Source organism: Peromyscus leucopus, chromosome 22 (assembly GCF_004664715.2).
Source record: "Peromyscus leucopus breed LL Stock chromosome 22, UCI_PerLeu_2.1, whole genome shotgun sequence".
Taxonomy (NCBI): domain Eukaryota; kingdom Metazoa; phylum Chordata; class Mammalia; order Rodentia; family Cricetidae; genus Peromyscus; species Peromyscus leucopus.
This window is the reverse complement of record NC_051081.1, coordinates 52,676,338-52,699,706: the sequence shown is the minus strand read 5'-3', so window position 1 is coordinate 52,699,706 and position 23,369 is coordinate 52,676,338. Positions and strand designations below refer to the sequence as shown.

The window sequence follows — 23,369 nt, the reverse complement described above, 5'->3', positions numbered from 1 at the left end:
TTCAGAGGAAAACGGGTGGAATGAGCAGTTTTAATTAGACCATTTAGACCTAGGCCTGCTCAATTAAATTCAGTAACATAAACAGTTTTCTGTGGAATTTCAAAATGACAAGTTTGGCCCCCAAGTGTGAGTCAACTCTACTGAGCAATCTAGGCCACGCTCAACACTGCCGAGGCCCGTGGCCCACTTCCTCGTCAGGCCTGTGGAATGCACAGCACTTCCCTGCAGTCTCCTGCTGACAGTATCTTCTAGAACAAGGTGCTCTAGAGCTCAGCTGCCCACCTACCTTCATCAGGAGCAGGCAGTTTGCCATGGAATACAGCACACGGCCCAGGCGCGACCTCCACAGCTGAACAGAGGCTGCAGGAGAGAGAGGTGTGAGCACGCACAAGCAAGCATGTTTGTGCAAGCAGGCAAACGCTGCGCCCTGAGTACTGATTTCAAAGTCCCCAGCCCCCAGCCTAACCCCACTAGGTCTCACCCAGAATCTTTATTCACTGTATGCTGCCCTGGAGACAAAAGACCGTGTTCTCAGTGGGATGGACCAGAGTGGGCTCTCAGGAGACCACCTGCACAGATGCAGGACAGACAGGGGACAAAGCAGTAGTTGGGAGCCCACTTCCACGCCAGAACCCTAAACCTACGAGTGTGCCTGATGCAGACACAGCACCTCTGCTGCCCAGGGTGGCAGCTGATCCATGCACACACACCCTGCTCATGTCCGGTGGCTATGGAGAGGTCAGGCAGGCCTTGGTGGCTGTTTTAGTCCCTGCGGCCTGGAACTGACCACTTCCCCAGGCCTTTAGTCTCAGAAGGGAACAATGCTGGTCAGCCTTCTTCACAGGCTTTGGTGAGGGTGGACACTGGTAGTGACCACAGAAGTGCTACCTGAAAGGAGAGAAGCACTCCCACTTGAAAACAGGATAAGGCCAGTACCCGTGGCTGTCCAGGCAGCAGACAAGTGAACTGCACATCTCTGCTCACTTCTGATATCAGCCATCTGCTGGTTCAGAACCTTCACTGACCATTTCTTCTTTGGTTTTCAAACTGGCTCTGAACTCACTGGGGTTGGGATGATCCCTTCACAGACATCTGATGTGAGTGGAGGGTGGACTGATGATTTCTGAGGTCGTCAGGAGTAAGGGCTGAGTTGGAGACTATACTGCTTGCATCAGCCAACACATCCATGCCTCTGGGTTTCAGTCTAGTTACCAACAGGATATACCCATGTAAATGCACACACACAAACATCCCAAGTCACACACGTGTACATACACCACTTATCAATCACCCACACAGCACACATACACACTTGGCCCTTCAAACCCAGGGAGTCATAAACTTCCTCAAAGGAACTGGCTCCTTGCTAGTGTACTCACCACACTGTAGCCAGAAAAACTGCTATGGTAGAAACGTGTACACAAAGTTCACATATTGGGGATATAATCCCTAAAGCCACATGTTGATGGTATTTGAAGTAGGGGCCTTAGGGAGGGCACTGGGAGCTTAGATGAGGTCCTGAGGCGAGGGCTTACCATGGCATTGGTGGTTTTATAAAAGAGCCATGTGATACCCACTTCCTGCTACAACGCAGAAGACCCCACCACATGCCAGCACCAACTCATGGATGTCCCAGACTCCAGAACTGTGAGTCTAATACAACTCTCTTCTTTATAACTTAACCAGATTTGGGTATTTCATTATAGCAAAAAGAAACAGATGAGACACGACCTTCTCAGAGGCATGCTCATGCAGTCCACAGGTAACTTCCAAAAAAACACGAAAGATCAGAATGTTCACCACTAACAGTGCATGCCACGGCTCCCTTCCCTCCTCACTGGCTCCCTCCCGCCATGCAGGTCCGCTAGGCAAATGAAAAGTCCCGAGGGCACCAATGGCTGGGTCGGGTCAATCTCAGAACCAATTTATATTTCTCATCATTGGGGTTAACCCCTGTTCTTCCTCTCATCTACCCAGGGTACAACTATCACACATCGACAAGGGAGATGGGTGAAGAGTGAGAAGCATCTGTAGGGTTGAGCCTTGCACCCCCAAGAGCGTGAACACAAGGGGAATGCTCACCTTGCCTGCTCTCCTGGGTGACGCTGCTCAGGCCGCCGTCTTCAGCTAAGCCTTGCTCCAAGTTGGCCAGGATCTGCAGTCATTTCAAACAAGGTCAACAAACTGTGAGTGGATTTGTCCACACTGTCATCCTATGTTCTAGACCCAGCCAATTTCTCTGGTGAAAACCAGTCAGCTGAGGAATGCTCACACAGACGTGTCCTTTGGGCTGGGATGACTGCCAGTTACTTGGAGCTGATGACAAAAGCAGCCCCCCCCCTCCCCCGAAGGTGGAGTTTAGGCTTATGAGACTCAAAGCCACTTTTCAGACACTGAACACAGTGGGCGTTCAGTTTTTCTTTTCATGAAAAGCATCAGATGTGTTACCAGGGCGATTAACTTGTGTGGGAACAGCAGCTCCCTTCCTCCGGGGCACCCCTGGGCCTGTAGCTTGATCCCATCAAACGCTCATGTTGCCACTTTGCATAGTTTGTGTTGCTTTTCGAGGCAGGGTCTCTCTGTGTAGCCCTGGCTGTCCTGGAACTCCCTCTGTAAACCAGGCTGACCTCGAACTGACAGAGATCCGCCTGCCTCTGCCTCCTGAGTGCTGGGATTAAAGGCATGCGCCGCTGCCACCACCACCTGGCACATAGTTTTTAATTGTTTGGTTAAAACCTTTCCATCATTTCTTCTGTTTTTGGGTTTTCCCAGAAAGAAAAGCCACTATGGCCCCTGTGGCTTGGGGAGAGGGTTTATTATTATTACTTTATTGATTTATTATCATTATATCCTGAAGGGCAGGATGAGAATGTGTGTTAAGAGTAAAGACTATGTGTGGGAGAAAAATGGGGAGAATGTTAGTGGAAAAGGTTCTCATGCACTCTGTCTGCTCTGTGGAAAAACCTCTCTCTCACCCTGCTGGGTGACATCACCCCAGTGCCTACCCTCCAGGAGGCGGCGGGCAGTGGAGGACACCACTGAGTGTCCTCTCTCCCCACGGACCTGTGCCACCCTGGGTATTCTCCTTCATAAAGTCAGAATTTGTACAACCAAGAGAATAATTAGCTGTGGACTGTGACTTGAGATACACGTAGGATTCAAGACTGACCTTTGAGAAATTCAGGGGACAGACATGGGGTTCAAGACTGTGACCTTGGAGAGAAGCAAGCCAGTTCAAACTAGATCAAATGACATTTCCCCCGCTAATTTGCTAATCATGAAGCCAGAAACTGACAGGGAATAAAGTCTTAAATCCCCTCAGGCTGGAGTGGAGGGAGCCTGGGAAGAAAGGGAGGGATAAGGGACAGCAGAGGGCACCAGCACTCAGGATTCAGTCTGAGAGCTCAGTGAATTAGGACAAAGGCTGGCATTTACATCTAGAAAAACCCGTACACAGAAGGAAAGCGGACAGTTCTGTGGGTATGAGGGGTGTGGAGAGGTCTGTGTGCACAGTTCCATGTTCTAGAACTACCCCTTCACCCGTCTCAGATCTCTGTACTGGGCATTCAGGCCTGGGGGAAGGCTGTATCCCTGGATAGCTCACTTGCACCCATGGGGCGGGTGGAAACTGACATTTCAGAGGAACCTCAGCAGAGAGAACTGGGGACCAGGAGGGGCTTCCCACTGCAGTGTGGGGGCGGCACACGGAAGCTATCGGCAGTGCAGGGGACCAGGAGGGGCTTCCCACTGCAGTGTGGGGGGCGGCACAGAAGCCATCGGCAGTGCGGGTAGCAAAGGCAGAGCCAACAAGGACTCGGCCTGCTCTGACTCTCCTGGCCTTGTGACAGTCTGGGGAATCGTCTTTTCCAACGCGCGCTGTGGTCCCAGTAGGCTCGCTGGTTAGTGCTCATGTCCCAAGCTGGTGGCCCTACTGTGAGGTTCTAGAAAGCTCAGGACGCAGGGCTTGGCTGGTGGAAGTGGGCACTGGGGAAAGGTCCTTGGGACCATCTGGTCCCCGGCCATTTATCTGTTACAAAGGGAACAGCCTGTGCCACACAATCTTCCTGTGATGCTTTGCTGAGGCACACGGGCCAAGTGACTAGTCTGGACTCTCTAAAACCATGAATCAAAACAAACATTTTCCCTTAAGAGGTTCATGATGGGTGGTGGGCCACAGTACTTTTAGGAAAGGTAACTAGCATAGCATGCATCTGCATACAGCGGGAGGAACTGGAGCAGGTCGCAGCCTCTCTCTGCTCCTGTGAGGTGGGTGAGGGGTACTGTGAAAAGCTCCAGGGTCTGCAGTGTCCCAGGCCACGAAGGGGCTTGGATATCTGTGGGAAGGACAGCCATCTAAGGTTCTGACTTCAGACACGAGAAGGGTATGTTCAGTGCAGGTTTCTGACCCTCGGTGGCCATACCTGCACCATTTAGGAGACGTGGATACTGCAGGGAAAGGCTGAACTTGTGACTACGTTGTGGCTGCCCCCCCCTCACCAGGTCTCTCTCACCTTGGACGTAAGAACCAGAGAACAAGTATCAACCAGACCCCTCCCACCCAGCAGGCACAATGCCCAGGCTGTTCTGGAACACGCTCTGAAGGCAGAGGTTTCCGTGAAAGCATGGGGGGGGGGGGGCAGAATGCTATCGACTTGACCCAGGACTCCGAGAGGACGGCTGGCATTTCTACTGTATTTGATTAGATAAACCTGAAGGTGAAAGGGTCTCTTCCAGCTTTACCAAATTTAAATAAGGCGTACACTGTAGCCAATGCCCACCTCGTCTGGGGGACAACAGGATCCACGGTTGTGCAGGCCCATTAGCCCCTTCACCCTGAAGCCTCGTCTTCCTCTGTCCTGGCCCTCCCACACCAGAACCACCCATGACTGGTGAGGACACTCTGGACGACACACGGCCCAGTCAAAGGTGCTGGCGAGCAACGCCACAGGACCCGGCTGTCTTCTAATCCAGGGCACGGCTCCCCAGGGGACAGAAGCTCCGGCCCCAGGTTAGGATAGCTTACTTTGTAATTTAAAAAAGGGAGGGGGGGCTTTATTCCCCCCTCTCAAAACAGGTCTCACAACACGGCCCGGGCTGGTTTTGAACTCATGGGTTCAAGTGTTCCTCCTTCCTTAGCCCCCAAGTAGTTAAGGCTTTGTTGTGTACCATACGCGGCTCAACTCTGTTCTGAGACAACACTTCATAAAGAGTTAATGGCTTATAAGACTCTCAGAGGGCAGAGCAGTTCCCAGCTGAGGCCCTGCTGGCATGTGGTCAGAACCCGGGGGCCAGACCCAGGTGGTGCTCATAGGAGGTCCCTTGGGTGCCGTCCAGGGGATGGGGCAGTACAGCCCCGGGAGGGGTGGGGCGGGGCTGTGTTCAGGTATCTGGGTGTCCTGTTGGCCATGTGGGCAGGTCTGGGCTCCACCGTCCTTCAGAGATACAGCCTTGGGCCTGCAATCTGCCACTGCAGAGACAAGGAGCCTGAGGCTCAGGCGCCGGTGACAGACACCCGAGTACTCCCTGTTGACAGGAACTGAGAAAGCGGAGGACAGAGCTCCAGCCTGAGGACGGTGCCAAGACAGCCTAGCGCAGCTGGAGGACTAGGCTCAGAAAAGAGGTGTCACAGCCCTCTATCTGCAGCTCAGTCCCCCGTTGGGGGCCGGCAAGAGAAAGCAGCCAGCAGGGTCAAGGGACAGCAGGGTCTGAGGTGACGCAGGCTGTCTCTACTGAGATCTCGGAGATTTTTGGATGGGTCACCTTGGGGACAGGAACATCATGTGGCTTTGAGAAGTGTAAGTGGTTAATCATCTGTAGGAACAGGTGAGGGAAAGACATTGGTAGGCTGTGGATCTCAAAGTCCCCGTGAAAGATGAGGAAGGTCTGGGGCAGAGGAGACAGAGGGACAGGGCACAGCACAGGGCAGAGTGACCTCACAGGACCACTTACCATGCGAGGCAAAATGAAGCACGGGACAGTGACCTCACAGGACCAGGCACCACACGGCAGAGTGACCTGAGATTTAGTGATCACACACTGCACAGGGCAGAATGGCCATCAAGGACACAGTGACCAGACAGGACGAAGTAACAAGGAGAATGTGGGTGTGTCCACCTGGGCGAATGGGGTGTCTGTGTGGAAAAGGCTGCACACCCCACTCTCAGCTCAGGAAGCTGTCTGTAAACTACAGGGAGTCACGTTCTACAGATGAACACTGTCAGTTCAGAACACAGACAGCTCCTCTTCCACCAGCCCTGCACGCCCTGTCAGAGCGAGGCACATCACAGCGGTGACTTTGGGCACAGGAGGACGCTGCTTCAAGGTTCAGGATGACTTAAGCTTATCATCTCTAATTCCTATTTCCTTATCTGGAAGCCCCAACACACTCTTCTCGCCTGCATTACAGACTACAGGGCACCATGGAGAATGTTACTTGTAGTGTTTTGTAAACTTTAAAAGTGCCGAGGGAAAATTAATTACACAAAGTTACAACAAGAAATTAAAAAAAATAAAAACTGCTCCACTGCCTCAGATTTTTCCTGTGGTCTTTTTTTTTTTTTGCCTCTGTCCCTGCAGCAAACAGAAAAGGTTTGGAGATGTGTGATCTGGGAGCAATGAGGTTAACAACTGCTGACTGATAATAGTAAGTGGGTCTCTGGAACTTCTGGGAGCTTTCTCAGCAAGCTGTGCGAGATGGTGGAGGAGGGCGAGAGCTGTGGACTACACTGAGGCCCGAGGGGAGTGATTTCTCCAGACACCCGACCCTCGGCTTCTCCTGGAGTCATGAGCTCACACCAGGAACTGTCAGGGAGAAGTGGTGGAGGGCAGGGTTCCCCCCTAGCATGCCAAGGACCTGTTCATCCTTAAGAACAGCAGATCCCAGACAACCTGCCAAGGTGTAATACTTAAAACACAGAACACTTTCTCACTTCAGCGCACAGAATTCAAGGGCTGGACTTTGTGACTCTTAACAACCAGAAACAGGTGGAGGTGACGCTGGGACCTCCAAGACAGGCCATGCTCTGGGCTTCTTCCTTTCTGTCAAATGAGGACATGCAAGCAAGGAGCGTGTGTGTGCATACGCGTGCGCGTGCGTGTGTGGTGTGTGTGTGTGGTGTGGTGTGCGTGTGGTATATACGTGTGTGGTGTGTGTGTGTGCGTGTGGTGTGTGTGCGTGTGGTGTGTGCAGGTGTGTGGTGTGTGTGTAGGTGTGTGGTGTGTGTGTGTGTGGTGTGTGTGTGGTATGTGTGTGTGTGTATGTGCGGTGTGTGTGTGTGTATGCACGCGTGTGCTTGCTCTTATGAACAAACAGCAACACCTGACAGTGTGAGGGAGCCACCTGTGGCGCGCTCCAGGCGCAGTGGAGCCATCCATCACACCTGGAACGAGAACCGCCCTGGAGGTGGTCCAGACAGGAAACCTGTGGGTTTGGTGACACCACCAGGCTGTCACTGCCTTGCAGACCAGGAGGAAATGGAGTGACATTCCCATTTCTGACGGACTAGAGTCACCACCAACAGATCCCCTGGATGAACTTCAGACAAAGGACTGAAAGTCCCCCTGCGGCAGGGGATGGTTTTGGTGTCAATCTAAAGCAATACATGGTGAATCCGGAGACTCTGGCCCCAGGCGATACCACGTGGACCACAGCCACAGACCACACAGGCTGCTGCTATGGAATCATGTGCTTGCCCTGGCTTCTCTGTGCTGCTAACACTGGGGCCACTTTGAAGACAGACTCAGCCATGGGCTCTGCTCTTCCTGGTGTGGCCACCGGGTTAAAGAAGGGCTCCTTTTCTGATTTTATCACTGGTTTCTTTAAGCAGCTTCCCAAGATGGATCCCTGCCCTAAATCCATTATCACAATCACTGTGAAAAACAAGAGTGGGAGTCTTCTAAAAAACCTGAAAACAGGGGCTGGAGAGATGGCTCAGAGGTTAAGAGCACTGCTTGTTCTTCTAGAGGTCCTGAGCTCAATTCCCAGCAACCACATGGTGGCTCACAACCATCTGTAATGAGATCTGGTGCCCTCTTCTGGTCTGCGGGTGTACATGCACACAGAACACTGTATACATAAAATCAATAAATCTTTAAACAAACAAACAAACAAAACCTGATAACAGAACTGCCAGACTGAACAGTGTGGACGGCAATGTCCAGAATGACAAGCTTGTTTTGAAGGGGTGGCTTCCAGGGGACTTGCCTGTCTCCTCCACCTTTCCCCTCATTTCACTTCCTTTTACCTCCCCACCACATCTGTTCTCTCCTCATTTACTGACTCTGTAGGGCCCTGTTCCCCTTAGTTCATATGAACCAACTCACAGAGAAGTAACTGTCTTGACCTGAGGAGCAAACACAGACGCCGGCTTCAGATCAAGATCCAGGAGACCGTTTAGGAGGAAAAGGCCTCTGGAGAGACCCCCCCCCCCGCCCCCCAGCCTGGGCACTTGCAGCCCAGACCCATCTCCCTTATGGCCCTTCCCACCCGCTGACAGATCTGAAGAGTCTCTGGCCTCCTTCAGGGCTGACCTTGAATAGGCTCGTTCCCTTGAAGTTTCTGTCTCCTTCATTTTCGGTAGAGTGGTAATGAATGACAATTCTAGAGCCAAAGGGGATGGAACCTGTCTGTCCCACAGGCACCACATTCCTACAGCTCTGCCCACCCACAGACGGAGCGGGCAGAGGACACGTGGCATCTTCACACAGCTGAGTGTTCAGGGAGAATGGAATTCTGTCTCCTGCAGCAACATCGACGGAACGGGAGGGCAGCATGGCCTGTTAACTCCCCAGGTGGAAGCCAGAGACAGATCTGAGTGTGCGGGTGTCAGAGGTGGGCAAAGGGCTGATAACAGAGGCGACATCTGCATGCATGGAAATACAGTGCCCTAACCCATCAACAGGTGCAATTAACCCACTAATCAAAAACGAAAGAAAGTGCTTTGAGCCAGAGAGTAATCTGCTAGGTGGCAGCTGATCACAAACGTACAGCTGAGTCAAGGTTACCTTGCACAGATTTCAATTTAGGGCTTCATCCCAGGAGGAGCAGTGAGCTGAGACACTGTGGAATTTCAGTTCATTCAATCGGCACATCCTAAAATGTATCCCTCGCTGGGTGTCTCACGAGCTCACCACTGCAATCAACTTCAGTCACGGGAAGAGGAACTCGGAACTGAGTGGGCAAGCATTAGGAGGAAGCTGTCTCTCTGATGAGGAGGCCACTAAAGCACAGGGGCTCTTCCAGATGCCCTGGACACAGCCTGGATCTTGGTGACACTCCATGCCCACAATGCAGACCACTATCCCTACACACCCACAGCACAGGAAAGCTGTGTGTCCCAGGGGAAATGATGCCTGGAATGACTCTGGCACACTGCTGGAATCTGTTTACAGCTACTACCACCTGCCTGCCACAGGACTTAAGAAGGCAACCCGCAACTTCTATATACTGAATGGACCCAGGTCCCTGCTTTGAGTTTTACAGTTACCTGAGGAGGGGCTCAGCAGGTGTCTACACTTGCTACATACACCTCGGTTCTGACTAACAGGGAGGCCTTCCTGCCTTCACCATCCGGCCTTTGGGATGTAGGCTTCCCGCAGGGAAGAGGGGTCTCAGGGTGTTCCTGGGCACCTGAATTACACATGGAGCATCCACTGCTCCAGCACTGAGTGGTCACTAGTCCAGGCCACAAGCTGCATCGCCCAGCACAGCAGGCCAGGGCTGGTCAGGATGGACAGCTGGATGTTCCCACCCGTTCAGTGCGACTCCAAAGCGCTCTCACAGTCGATGAACCTTTACATCTGAACAGAAGAGGAGGGCTGCTTTCCTTCCCACTCACATCAGACTGAGGGAATGTTTGTGCTGGGAAAAGGAAGGCACAGGGGCTCAATGGAGGACATTTTCCTAGCCGGAAAGCCTGTGCGTCCCTTTTCAGTCTCGGGGCCCAGGCTTGGTGCACCAAGATTCCATCCTGGTGTGGCAGTGCCCAGTGGCTTTATTGTCCATGTCCTGGGGTTTGTAATGGCGCCATTCAGAGGTTTCTGAACTACATTTCTGTTGTTGGTTGTGTTTTAGCTCTTTTGGAGGGCCCGCCACCCAGCTTCCAAATAAATCACACACGGAGACTTATTCTCAATTATGAATTCCCAGCCTTAGCTTGGCTTATTTCTAACTAGCTTTTCTTACCTTATCCGGTCGCTCTTTTGTCTCTGGACTTTGTCTGTTCTCTTACTTCTGTAAATCTTACTCTTATTCTGGGGCTTGCTGTGTAGCTGGGTATGGGCTGGCCCCTGATTCCTCCTCCTTCCCTGGCTCCTTGTTCCTTCACACCTCCATCTCTTTTCTTCTCCGCCCAGATTTCTCCTTCTATATATTCTTGCTGCCTGCCAGCCCCACCTATCTCTCTCTCTCCTGCCTTGCTATTGGCTGTTCAGCTCTTTATTAGATCTGTCAGGTGTTTTAGACAGGCACAGTAACACAGCCTCACCGAGTTAAACAAATGCAACATAAACAAAAGTAACACAGCTTAAAATAATACCCTACAACACATTTCTACTGTGAGCCCCATCAGGGCATCCATCCTGCAAACCTACTCATAGGGAGGCACGGAACGGGGGTGGGGGTGGGGTGCTGAGTGTGAGCCTGGAGGGCAGGGAGTGTGCCTGCAGCCCGGATGGATGAAGCAGTCCTCACTCTCTCTACTTGCTGTGTGTCCCATCTTCTCTGACTGACTCACAGTTAATTTGCTCTCTGCAGGAGCGGTGGAAAGTGGAGCAAGAAAAGCATCTGCAGCGGGCAGACGCCACCAGGGTGCTGACGGCGGCGGCGGTGGTGGGCCTGCCTGAGCCCCACAGTGAGAGGACAGTGGTGGCTGTTGTCCTGCATTTCTAACTTTGTCTGCTGCAAAGCAGCAAACCCAAGTGCGCCCATCTGTCAGAAACCCCTTTTAGCAAAAGCACCAACCCTGCCTGGAACAGAGCTCTCACGCTGTCTCGTCAGCCGTCAGTAGAGGAGCGGGCCACACTCACATCCCACGCGATTCTTTTTCAGGGTGCAGGAGACAGGGCCTCATCTGCTGCTCACTCCAGCTGCAGCTAAGGAAGCCTATCCACCTGGTGTCCCAAAGCCAAATCTACCTGGGATTTCGAGGCGGGGGTGGTTCATCTGTATTGGCAAATGAAATTAATCTCAAGCTAATTAGACCTTACTGTTTATGGATTACACCTATTTATGCAAATGGCTCTTAGGAATGTCTATGGAGTGGGCTCTTTCCCAACTGGCTTGCAAAGCTCTGGTGAGACCCGGAGGCGCAGACAGCCTGCAGAACCAGAGAGAGAGGTGTAGAAAGCAGAAGACAGGCATCTGCAGACAGTGACAGGCACGGACTTTGGAGTCACGGCAGCAGGGCACACTTGATTCCATTTAAACCGAACGTGCAAATTCACCAAATGACTCAAAGACAAAAGTTACAACCAACACCGGACTCCTCTGTGGAAAGTCAGCGACACCCTGATAAAACTGGTTGCCACATAAGAACATGGCCCTGACAGGCACACTAAACACACACAGACTGTCCATTCCCCTCTCTGCTTCGGTGACCAGGCTGTCAGGCTTCATGGCAAGCACCCTTACCCGCTCAGCTATCTCAACAGCCCCAAGTCTGTGGTTTTGAGATAGGGTTTTGCTATGTAGTCAAGGCTGGCTTTGCCTTTGCAATCCTCCTGCCTTAGCCTCTTCCTTTCCAGACCCTGAGTATGGACACTACAGGTGCGCATCACCATGCCTGCTTTGACTGTGCTTACAATATAAGAAGAGTTACCACGAGGAAAGAGTTGGTTAAGTGTAGGCAAGCAAGCGGGTCTGGCTTTTGGTTGTTTTTTTGGACAGTGGTCTCATATACAGCATCACCTGGTTTAGAACTTGTGCTCTGCCCACCTCAATCTCCCGAGTCCTGGGGTTACACATGACACCATGCCTAGCTCTATGGCATGAACAGTGAAGTGGATACGGAGCCAGGGGGCTGAGTGCCTGAATCCCTGTCCACGCTCTAGTGAGGACGTCTCTGCACAGCCTGGCGGGGCTCTTGTCACTCCGCACTCTGCAAGGAGACTATGGTCATGACCCCGGAACACCACAACAGTTTTATGAGAAAAGCCAGGAAGTGAGGAGAGACTTAAGAAATGTGACCATACTTTTCTCAACAATTACACCATGCTGCCCTTGCTGACAGGTCCCACAAGGACCACCGTGAGGAGGGCTGGAGAAAAATGCCATTCCCAACCTGAGGTGAAGCTTCTGAGCAAAGGGTTTCCCACGTGTGGATAACAAAGCTGCTAAGCTCCAAACTTTTCCATAAGTCACAGAATGCGATCAACAGTTCGAGGTTCTGTTGATTCAAGAATTACTTTGCAGCTGGGAACAACTAGACAAGTCCCACAGCATTCTGGTCTCAGCATTGGTCCCATGAATGATGGCTGTCACTGCCCAGGGTCATTCTGAAGATCCCACAGGGCTACAGTGCTCTGCTTGGCACAGCAGTGGCCTGGCTCACTCTCCGGAGAATGTGTCTGCTGTGAATAAGAAAAGGGGCTTCAGGCCCCAAACCATCCTCTAGGCCCCAAACAGCTCTGGGCATGAACGCCATGGCCACACTGTTCTAGGACCTTGTGTGTGAGGAAGGTGTGAGATGGTCTCCCTGGGGCACAGGTGGAGAACGGCGTGCTGTGAGTGCCGAGACAAGGCAGATTGAACACCATGACAGTTACCTTGCTGCAGACGGTCTTGACCCTATGGAGTCGGTCCAGGGACTCCTGTGGGTTCCCCAGATACTGCTGCAGTTCAGCGTGCAGAATGCGCATCGAAAATGGGACCATGGAACCTAGAGTAGAAATCAGAAATGAGATAATGAGCTCGCTATGAAGGTGTGTGTTTTCTGACTATACAAAGGGGGGCATTTGCAGGCTGTCTGAGTTACAGTTTCTGGGTATCGTTGTGACGAAACACCATGACCAAAAGTAACTTGGGGGAGAGGAAAGGGTTTATTTCATCTTACATCTTGTAGTTCACCATCGAGGAAACTCAGGGCAGGAAATCTGGAGTCAGAGGCTGACAGAGGCTGTGGAAGAGTGTTGCTTACACCTCACCTGGGTAGCACAGTAGAGCTGACCCTCTTGACTGGGGTGCAGGTGAACCACCCCGAGAATGTGAGCATGGGAGATCTGGACCTGCCCCTCACCTGCCATATGGCGGGTTGGGTGGGGAAGAGATGTACCCCTCCACCTGCCTCTCACTGCCTGTGGCAGGTGGGAGAGCTGTCCCTGCCCCTCACCAGCTGCAGCACTCGGGAGAGTGGTCCCTACACCTCGTCCGGACAACACAGTGGAGCTGGCCCTGGTGTAGGTGTGGGAGAGCCGACCCTGAGGCTGGGAAAGCAGGAGAACTGGCCCCGCCCCTTGCTCCCTGCTGCACAGGGTGAACTAGCCAGGGCAATGCAGCAGAGTTCACCCTGGTGGTGAGGACAGGAGAGCTTCTAGCCTGACCAACCCTGCAACTATCCAGTCCCAGAACCAGGGTTATGAGTTGACCCACTCCAACATCCACCCCATCTATGAAGGAGCTGGTCCTGCAGACCCAAAGCTGCAGGATCTCCATGACACAGGGCAACAACAGGGTATCCAAGAGGAGTCCCAGTGAGGGCCCAGTATCAATACTGTAGCAGAAACCAGAGGCCTCAAACCAGACCAATGACTCTTTGCAATGAACACTTGCAAGTAAAGATATGAATAAAAGGGTTTACAGCGTGACCCGCTGTGTCACACTACACCTTCCATGATGAGATTTTTTTTCCTTAAGTTTTATTTTATTTTATTTGGGGGGGGGGCTGCAAGTGCAGAGGGCAGATACGAATGGGATAGAGATGCATGATGTGAAAGACACAAAGAATAAATAAAAAGAAAGTTTTTTTTTGTTTTTGTTTTTGTTTAAAGAGTGCTGCTTACTGGCTTGCTTCTCACAGCTTGCTCAGCTTGTTTCTTATGCCATGTGGAATCACCTGCCCAGGGGTGGCACCAGCCACTGTGAGCTGGGTCCTCCCACATCAAGCATCAATCAAGAAAACACCTCACAGGCCAATATGATAGGAACATTTTCTCAACTGAGGTTCCCTCATTCCTAAGTGACTCTAGGTGGTGTAGCTGACAAAAATACTCACCAGCACACAGGTGCTCCAGTGGCATCAGGGACAAAAGCCCTTTATTTTTCAGTCCAGCTGTAAAACACGAGCTGGTTTTCTTACCAATGCATATCTAGTCTACTACCAAAGACCTGATGGTATCACTACTGCCACAGCTCTGCAGCGAACACGAAGATTCTCACAAGTGAATTCAGCAGCAGATACCAAATGACCACCAACTGTAGCTGGAGGGCTTCTCTCCAGGTTCCCCAAGCCCCGCAGTCCCACAATCCACGTATAAAATAATCACTCAAGACGCTTATATTACTTATAAACTGTATGGCCATGACAGGCTTCTTGCTAACTGTTCTTATATCTTAAATTAACCCATTTTTATAAATCTATACCTTGCCATGTGGCTGGTGGCTTACTGGCGTCTTCACATGCTTCTTGTCCTGGCGGTGGCTGCAGTGTCTCTCCTCCTTCTTCCTGTTTCCCCAATTCTCCTCTCTCTTTGTCCCGCCTATACTTCCTGTCTGGTCACTGGCCATCAGTGTTTTATTTATATAGAATGATATCCACAGCACTTCCCCTTTCTTCTTTTTTTAAAAAGGAAGGTTTTAACTTTAACATGGTAAAATTACATATAACAAAACAATTATCAAGCAAGAATTACAGTTACAATATTAAAGAAGATGTCCTATCTATCTTATATTTGTGAGTTTAAGGTTTTATATCTAACTTATCTTTTATCATAACTGAGGAAATTACAACTATCTAGTCTTTAACCACATCAAAGACCTGAGAAGGAACATAATGGTACCTGAGAAATGGTAGATGGATGCAAGCAACTTTTGGGATTCTTGTAAGAGTAGACCAAGACACCTTCAGCCTGGACAGTCACCTAATATTTCTCAGCATTGTTGGTGCATTCAAATTGGCTACAGGCCTAGAGTATCTGACAGACCATTTTCAGAAGCAGGATTTCTGAAAGACCATCTTACCCTGTCTTGGCAGAGTACAGTGGTCGCTTTCCTTGTGTCCCGCTTGTCCAGAAAGGAGAGCATTGCATTCTTACTGTCAGCCGTCAAGGCAAGGGCAGTTCTTTGCCCAGTAGGCCATTTTGTGCCAAAAAGACAAACTTCCAAATGGAAATGTCTTAGAAGCCCAACATTCTCTCGGGATCAATTGGTGCAGCCAGGAGCAATTGTGTCTCACATCAACAGAATTTTAAGTTATTTAAATGCCATATTCTCTAGGTCTATGAAGTGTTTGAAGATTACCTATCTATCTGAAATATATCTATGTATACCTAGAAGACTTAACTAACATGGCTACAAATATGATTATCATAGATGACTGATTATTAATCTATTTTTAATTATCCATTACAATTTTAAATGAGTTAAACATAATACCTCAAACAAGAATAGAAATACACATATACAGTATAACAAAATTAACCTCAAGTCTGCATCAATCAACTAAAATCCATACCAATGTAAAACATTTTAAACATAAACTAAAATCTATATCAATGTTAAACATTTTAAACAAGTTGTTCTTTAAAAGTAAGTTCATTAATCTACCCTTTTATCTTATCATCTCTATATCCTATATATCTATATCATATACCCTTTTCTTTTTTAGAAAGAGATCGCATTTATAATCAACCTGTTTTAAATAAAAATATTGGTTTTTCTCTGTGCCACACCAGAGGGCTCTTCTGATTTGGGACATAAGAATCTCTTAACCATTTTTTTTAAAGCAATATGTCTGGGTTTAGAGGGGGAGTGAGCCAATTCCACCTCTAAAGCCAGCTTGGTATATTTGGGAATTTGGGCGTAGCATCTCTTACTACTTCCTGCTGGAGGGGGGCGCTGTATCTTATGGGGACGCAAAGAAAATTTTAGATCTATGGAGTAGTCTGTGAGGCTGTATTGTGTGAACCAGTTGCCTTGAAACCACTCTGGATGTTAGATCATCTGGGCCATGGTGTCATCGGAGACCTTTCAGGGGGTCTTGGCTGGTGAAACCTGATGTATCTTAATCTGGAACAAATCCATAGCCTCTGGCTTTCTGTGGAAACAAAAGCAGAACCTCTTTTCCAAAGTAACATATCCTTATATCCAAATTTTGAAGTCAAGGTACCTTTAAAATATACATTTTGGCATAACTTAACAGCTTTTGTAATCAAATGTTTTTCTCTAGTTACGAATATCAAAGAGAACATAATCCAGATTCTCTGTGTGGTAGCCATCTTTACGTGGCTTATGTTTTATATTACCTTGAGCCTATTGCTTTAAACTGCACCATTCTAAGACTGAAAAGGCGCTGTGGCTGCTGGCTCCGCCCACTTCAGCTTCCCAACATGGCAGTGGTACGTTTTCCGCCAGCTCTGGGAGTCATCAAGTATCAGAAATAGTGGGTCTAAGCTTTTATCAAAGCAGCATGTAGCCCAGAAACCTCTTTTTTTTTTTTTTTTTAAGTATTAGTAAAGACTAAATCTACCACACAGCTTAATGTGCTGCTGGCAGACACCTCATTCCCGCCATACTGCCGGTCAAACACCTGAACCCGCCAGTGTTCAAACCTGCGTTTTGCAGCATCTAGCTGCCCGTATGAGACAAGAAGCAGGAACCTGGTTTTGGCTCTGTTTAGAATTGGTTATTAAATATTCTCAGGTTTAAGCCGGGCGGTGGTGGCGCACGCCTTTAAACCCAGCACTCGGGAGGCAGAGGCAGGCGGATCTCTGTGAGTTCGAGGCCAGCCTGGGCTACCAAGTGAGTTCCAGGAAAGGCGCAAAGCTACACAGAGAAACCCTGTCTCGAAAAAACAAAAAAACAAAAACAAAAACAAAACAAAACAAACAAACAAAAAAAAAAAAACAAAAAAAAAATATTCTCAGGTTTAAGGTGGAAACTCGAGCCGTTGGGCGCCATTTGTAGCTGGAGGGCTTCTCTCCAGGTTCCCCAAGCCCCGCAGTCCCACAATCCACGTATAAAATAATCACTCAAGACGCTTATATTACTTATAAACTGTATGGCCATGACAGGCTTCTTGCTAACTGTTCTTATATCTTAAATTAACCCATTTTTATAAATCTATACCTTGCCACGTGGCTGGTGGCTTACTGGCGTCTTCACATGCTTCTTGTCCTGGCGGTGGCTGCAGTCTCTCCTCCTTCTTCCTGTTTCCCCAATTCTCCTCTCTCTTTGTCCCGCCTATACTTCCTGTCTGGTCACTGGCCATCAGTGTTTTATTTATATAGAGCGATATCCACAGCAACCAATGAAAGCCGCAACATGGTACTTTACTGCAGCAGGCCAGGTGGAGGGTGGGTGTGATGGTTTGAATGAGAATGGCCCCTTCTGTGAGTTGGAAGCTAGCTTGGCCTACAGAGCGGGAGTCCCAGGACAGCCAGGGCAGTTAAGCAGAGGGACCCAGTCTCAAAAAACCAAAGAACAACAAAAAGAATGCCCCCTGTAGACTCGTATATTTTAATGTAAAGGATTACAAGGATTAGGAAGCACGGAAGTGAGTCACTGGGGGTGGACTCTGACACTGCGAAAGCCCAAGCCAGGCGCTGGCGCGCTCTCTCTCTCTCTCTCTCTCTCTCTCTCTCTCTCTCTCTCTCTCTCTCTCTCTCTCTCTCTCTGCCTATGGATCAGGATATACCTCTCAGCTACTGCATCAGCATCTACCCTGATCCCCTGATCTCTGAAACTGGAGACAAGCCCCCGATTGAATGCTTTCTCTTCGCAAGCATTGCCTCGGTCATGGTGTCTCTTCCCACAGTAGAACAGTGACTAGGACGGGGTCAGCTGGGGTTTCCCAGCAGGGAGGGCTGCAAATAAAGCGACTGGTTCTGGAGGGGCTCCTGGCAATGGCGGAGGTGGGGGAGCAGATAGCTCAGTGAGGGGACCTCTCCATCCTGGACTCAGAGAAGAAAGTTCTAGAGGTGCTCCTGGGGATGTCAAAAAGGGGCCAGAGAGCTCGGCAAGGACACCTCTCTGTCCCGGGCTGAGAGAATGGGGTCCCACCAGCTTCTGTGCTACGCATTTCTCAGAAACGCCTGGGACAGGGTGAGGCTAAAACAGGAAAAGATTCCTTCTAGCTCATGGGCTTGCACAGAGCAAGAGGCCTCTCTGGTTAAAACTGTCAATCAGAAGAAAAGCATGTGGCCTCGGTGAAAGAGGAAAATGACGGGAACTACACAGGAGAAGCAGGAGGTTCTAGGACAGGAGGAGAGCAGCTGGAAATACCGGCTGTCAGTTCCATGCCGAATACAGGTGTGATGCACAAGCTCCTGAGTAAGTTTTACGAGCCAAGCAGAGGCCAGGCTCTGGACACTGCAAATGACAGATGTGGCCATCAAGCAAACCCTCATGTCTCTTCAAGAACAAGCGCACAGAAGCTGTGCCAGACCCGTCTTAGAGAAAGACACTGACCATGGCTCTACCCTACCTCCCTGTGTTAGCTACTTTTCTGTTGCTGTGGTAAAGCAGGAAGAGAGCATCTTTCCTCCTTCAGCTGCAGGAAACAGGAAGAGAGCATCTTTCCTCCTTCAGCTGCAGGAAGCAGGAAGAGAGCATCTTTCCTCCTTCAGCTGCAGGAAGCAGGAAGAGAGCATCTTTCCTCCTTCAGCTGCAGGAAGCAGGAAGAGGGCATCTTTCCTCCTTTAGTTGTGGGAAGCAGGAATAAGGCATCCTTCCCCCTCAGGCTGTAGGAAGCAGGAAGAGGGCATTCTTCCTTGGGGCTCTGGAGTTCAGGCAGAGGAATGTGAACTATAAATTTAAATCTAACTTCAGCACAGCATGTTAGCTGTGGGAGGTGAGCTGATTTTGCAGAAAAAATGAAATCCCAGATGTTTGTAATATTATGCTGCACATTTAATTCTGAGCTGCCATGTGAGGTTTTATGTGGATATAAAAGAGTTTCAGAATTTAGCCTGAGCACAAGACTTGTGAGCTGCAGACGTTGGAGGGAGCAGAGGAAGACTGAAGACTAGGTGAGAGTTTAGAGGAACAGACACTTAGCTCTCAGTTGATTCAAGAGTCAGTACTTCTGGTTCAGTTGATGTGCAGGTGATCTACCAGGACTAAGTTCTGAAGTGAGGCTCTGCAGCTGCTGCAACCTTAACTAAACACACAGACCTGAGCCCGTCAGGGGCACTGCACTGATGCACTGAAGATCATCAAAACGTGTTTTCTTTCTGGAGAGAGATCTTCTGCCTCACATCCTCCAGTGCACTGAATGGGAAGGGACTGTTTTGCAATACCATGTAAACCCCAAACGCATGCCTTCCCGTGAGGAGTGCTCTGGACAGACTGAAGATGGTGGCGTATGGGCATCTCACCTCTTGGAAGACAGAAATACAGCAAATGCATAAGCAGAGTGAGCTTACTGGAAACCATGACCAACTGCTGATTGAGAGTCAGCAACAGGCCATCATTGCAACCATGCCCACGTGCCGCACCAGACCAGCACACGACGTTACTGCAAAGCTTCAGTGAACAACCTCTGATACCATCCAGGGATGCAACTCCTGTCAACACTTGAATACAAACCCTGCTTTAGTAAATCACAAGACAAAAACCAATTTAATTAAGATAAGTGAGAACCAGAAGGCCACTCCAGGCAGAAGGAAGGTTCTTCAAAGCAAAGCAAGTGGACAGGTTTTGGAGACTGACTTTAAGTCCCTAAGAGCAGCAGTTCTGTTCTGAACATTACATACAAATAGACAAAACTGAAACAGTCCATAGTGCCCCAGAACATAACCAGACTCCTTCACTTCATTCCTCCCTGCTGGAGGTGGGGGTGAGGGTAGCAGTTTCCTGGGGCACCTCCTGGGAGCATAGAAGTGGCAGGGGATAGATAGGTGAGACGTGTGTGGGGTGTGTGGGATCACAGGACTGTCTGACTCTGGGGTCAAATGTTCTGAGGCAGAAGATTCCACAGGAACATGTGCTAGGCTAACTGTGCTTCTTGTTTCCTTTTGCTGGAGATGAGACTGTGGTAAGTGTACCCTGAGGGGTGGGAGCATGGCACACCTCCACAGAACACAGAGCATGGCACCCCATGCAGCTGCAGCAGCTCTCCGCAGCTCTTGGGGAGTACTGTTCATGTGCTCAGAGCTACATCAACGTCCAGCTGATGGCCAGGGCAGCAGTGTGCTGTGGCTCAGTTAAGAATATATTCCAGAAAGTTCTCTGGTACATGCCTCTATGTGCCTCAATTCCTACTCTGATCCCAACAGCACCGCCAGGATATCTGTGGGTATGATATCCTAGGTACAGTGTATCTGGAGTTACCAGGAGATGCTGCCAAATAAGAAGGCCAGGTTGGCCCTTTGAAATCGGACTACCCTTCTGCAGACTTGAAAACAATCCTTGCTTGAGTCCGAGAAACTACCTTTAAAATTCCTAACAAAGGATTAAACGCCTACTACACAAAAGAACACCAGCAAACCGGCAACAGGAGCCTGCGTGAGAGTGAGCCCCTGAGGGAGAAGCCCCTCAGAACAGGGGTCAGAAGAAGAGACTGAGGACAACAGGTGGGACTGCAGGGCAGCAGGTCACAGTCCAGCCAAGCTTCTGACGTGAGTGGGGGAAGAAATCCACATATCGCTGCTGCAGGGAACAGAGGACAGGGGCTGTTCTGACAGTGTAATCTGGTCTCTTACTGAGCTGAAAACTCAGGCACAACAGGTTTTAGCAAAACCACTTTTAATTCAGACTTGGGAGAAAACCATGAATGTTCACACAGAGAAGCATGCAGTGATGCCTTCTCTAGTCTTTGTAGGAACCTCACACTGAGAAGAGGCTAACCATTCTTCTTAAAGACATAGGTGTGTTGTAACTGTGCTGTGAGTCAAGCAGTCACCGTCTTGGGGAGGTTGCCTGCATCCTCTTGCAAAAGGATCTTCCCAGTCGGGCCTGTTGACTGTTCACACCCACCACGAAGGGATGAGGTCAGGAGACCCTTCTTCAACTATCCAACCATTCCCTACTACCCGTTATATGAACCTCTGCCTTAAATGCACACACCTTCAGGAAGGGCTCGAGTATGCAGGCCAGGGAGGACTAGAGGAGGAGCTCCATCTATGCAGCTGTGGGGAAGCCCTTATCCCGGCTGGGTTGAGTGGAGGAGCACCCATACCCTCGTAGGTAACCCCTCACCTATGCGCTGTAAGAACTGCAGTAAACTCACTGGTCCCCATAGTGAAGCGTGGTGGGAGTGTGACTCTTGTGTCTTTGGGACCTTAGGAGGAGGGACAGATGTTTCTCTCCTCCTAGGAAGGAAACGGGGAAACCAAGGGAGACAGGCTCCTGACAGAGAGCAAGCATGTTCCCGATCTGGAAGTATGGAAGTTCCTGGTTGGAGGGATTTTAGGAAAGGGCAGGACTGGTAACGAGAGTCGTGGGGCCTCAGTGCCGGGAGGCCCATCAGCCTTGGCCTCCCCGTGTGGTAGCAGAGCAGGACCGGAAGGCAGAGGGCCGAGTGCTGTGGGCACTGGGGTGCTCTGCCTGAACTCGGTGTGAGCAAGAAGGGGGCTCTGCACAGCAGACCAGCTGGAACCACGGGCCACGGACAAAGCTAACCGGGCATGAGGAGCAGCTGAACATTGGACAGAAACTGCTAAACTGTCCGAGAAATACACCAAACACAGCACTGTCCCTTTTGTGAATGAAAAACAAAAACCTCAACTTCATCAGCTTCACAGACAATTCATCAAGTCTTGTTATGAATATCCTGAAGGGGTACAAATTATGCCCAATCTTAAATGAAATATATTAAAGCTTGTTCATAAAAGTTATTTATTTGTTTATATTACTATAACCTCCTTTTAAAAGCACATTTTAATGATTTGCTTTGCTTATATATTGTGAGCTAAAATGAAATGAATGAATCAAATCCTTACATTTATGCTTGTTATGCCACAAAATGATAAGAGGCATTAGCCAGCATCCAGCCTATCACTGTGGACGCATGTTAACACTCCAGCACGTGTGATTTATGTCCATTTCATGATCTGAATTAGCTGCCTAATGATGCAGAGCTCCCGTCTTCCCTCCATCCACATCCGGGTGTCATTTAATTTCAGACAGAAACAGAATATAGGCTGCACACCTGCATGCTCTACAGGCTACATATGTGCACACCTGCATGCTCTATGGGCTGCATATCTGCATGCTCTATGGGCTGCATATCTGCATGCTCTACGGGCTGCACACCTACATGCTGTTCAGGCTACATATCTGCGTCCTCTATGGGCTGCATATGTGCATGCTCTACAGGCTGCACATCTGCATGCTCTTCAGCCGGCACATCTGCATGCTCTACAGACGGCACATCTGCATGCTCTACAGGCTGCACATCTGCATGCTCTTCAGCCGGCACATCTGCATGCTCTACAGGCTGCACATCTGCATGCTCTTCAGCCTGCACAGCTGCAGAACATGGCCTCAGACTGTACAGTGACAATGGGCGGCTCCACACCTGAACTTAAACAGCTGCTCCTATCCTTCAAGCAAGCTTGCTCCTTGGAAAGTCCCCACAGCGGGGTGTGTGGTGCAGAGGCCTCTGCATTCCTGAGGAAGAGACCTGACGATGCTGAACAGCAGGATAGAGGTGGTCAGAAGCCAGGGGAGCTGAGCTATTTATCACTTCCTCAGGAAACACCTGCTTTTTAGACTGTTCTCAAACACCTGTCAAGTTCTCAGAAGCCACTGATAGGAAATAGTAATTCTGCATCTGTACTTGATGTGAATGTCACCAGGAAGAGCACAGACCCTTCGCGAAGCTATGTGCTTACCGGCTTGGGAACTTGGTGCCACTGAGAGATGAGCCCCCATGGTTCATGTTCTCTGCTTTGTCAGTCACGGACAAAACCTAATCAAAACTAGCTGTTAACCCTGAGACCAAGGTAGAGTGCAGCAGAGGTGGGACCAGCCTGTGAGGTGTGGGTTGAGGAAACGGTTCTTATGCTGAAGGAAAACAGCTATTCTTCATGAGAAAACTTGGCTATGTCCTGATGATCAGGGCTATCAAGCAAAATGGACTAGCTCTAACTCTTCTCCCCCAGCTCCCAAACACGGTTGCCTCTAACGTGTCAGAGCTATCTATACACCACAGGGGTCATGCCTCTTTTTGGATGACGTGTGATGATTCATCTTCACTAACGACCTGACTGGATTT

The 23,369-nt window shown here is 49.8% G+C and overlaps 1 protein-coding gene across 1 annotated transcript in view; it reads right to left on the bottom strand.

Annotated features, from left to right (window-relative positions):
- Window positions 1-23,369, bottom strand: part of Trappc12 (trafficking protein particle complex 12) — a 69,196-nt gene that overhangs the window by 9,688 nt on the left and 36,139 nt on the right. The window contains exons 6-8 of the mRNA XM_028883156.2: window positions 12,763-12,875; window positions 2,083-2,155; window positions 287-360 (exon numbers count right to left, since the gene is read on the bottom strand). Coding sequence (XP_028738989.1) covers window positions 287-360; window positions 2,083-2,155; window positions 12,763-12,875 — 260 coding nt within the window. The remainder of the gene's footprint in view (window positions 1-286; window positions 361-2,082; window positions 2,156-12,762; window positions 12,876-23,369) is intronic.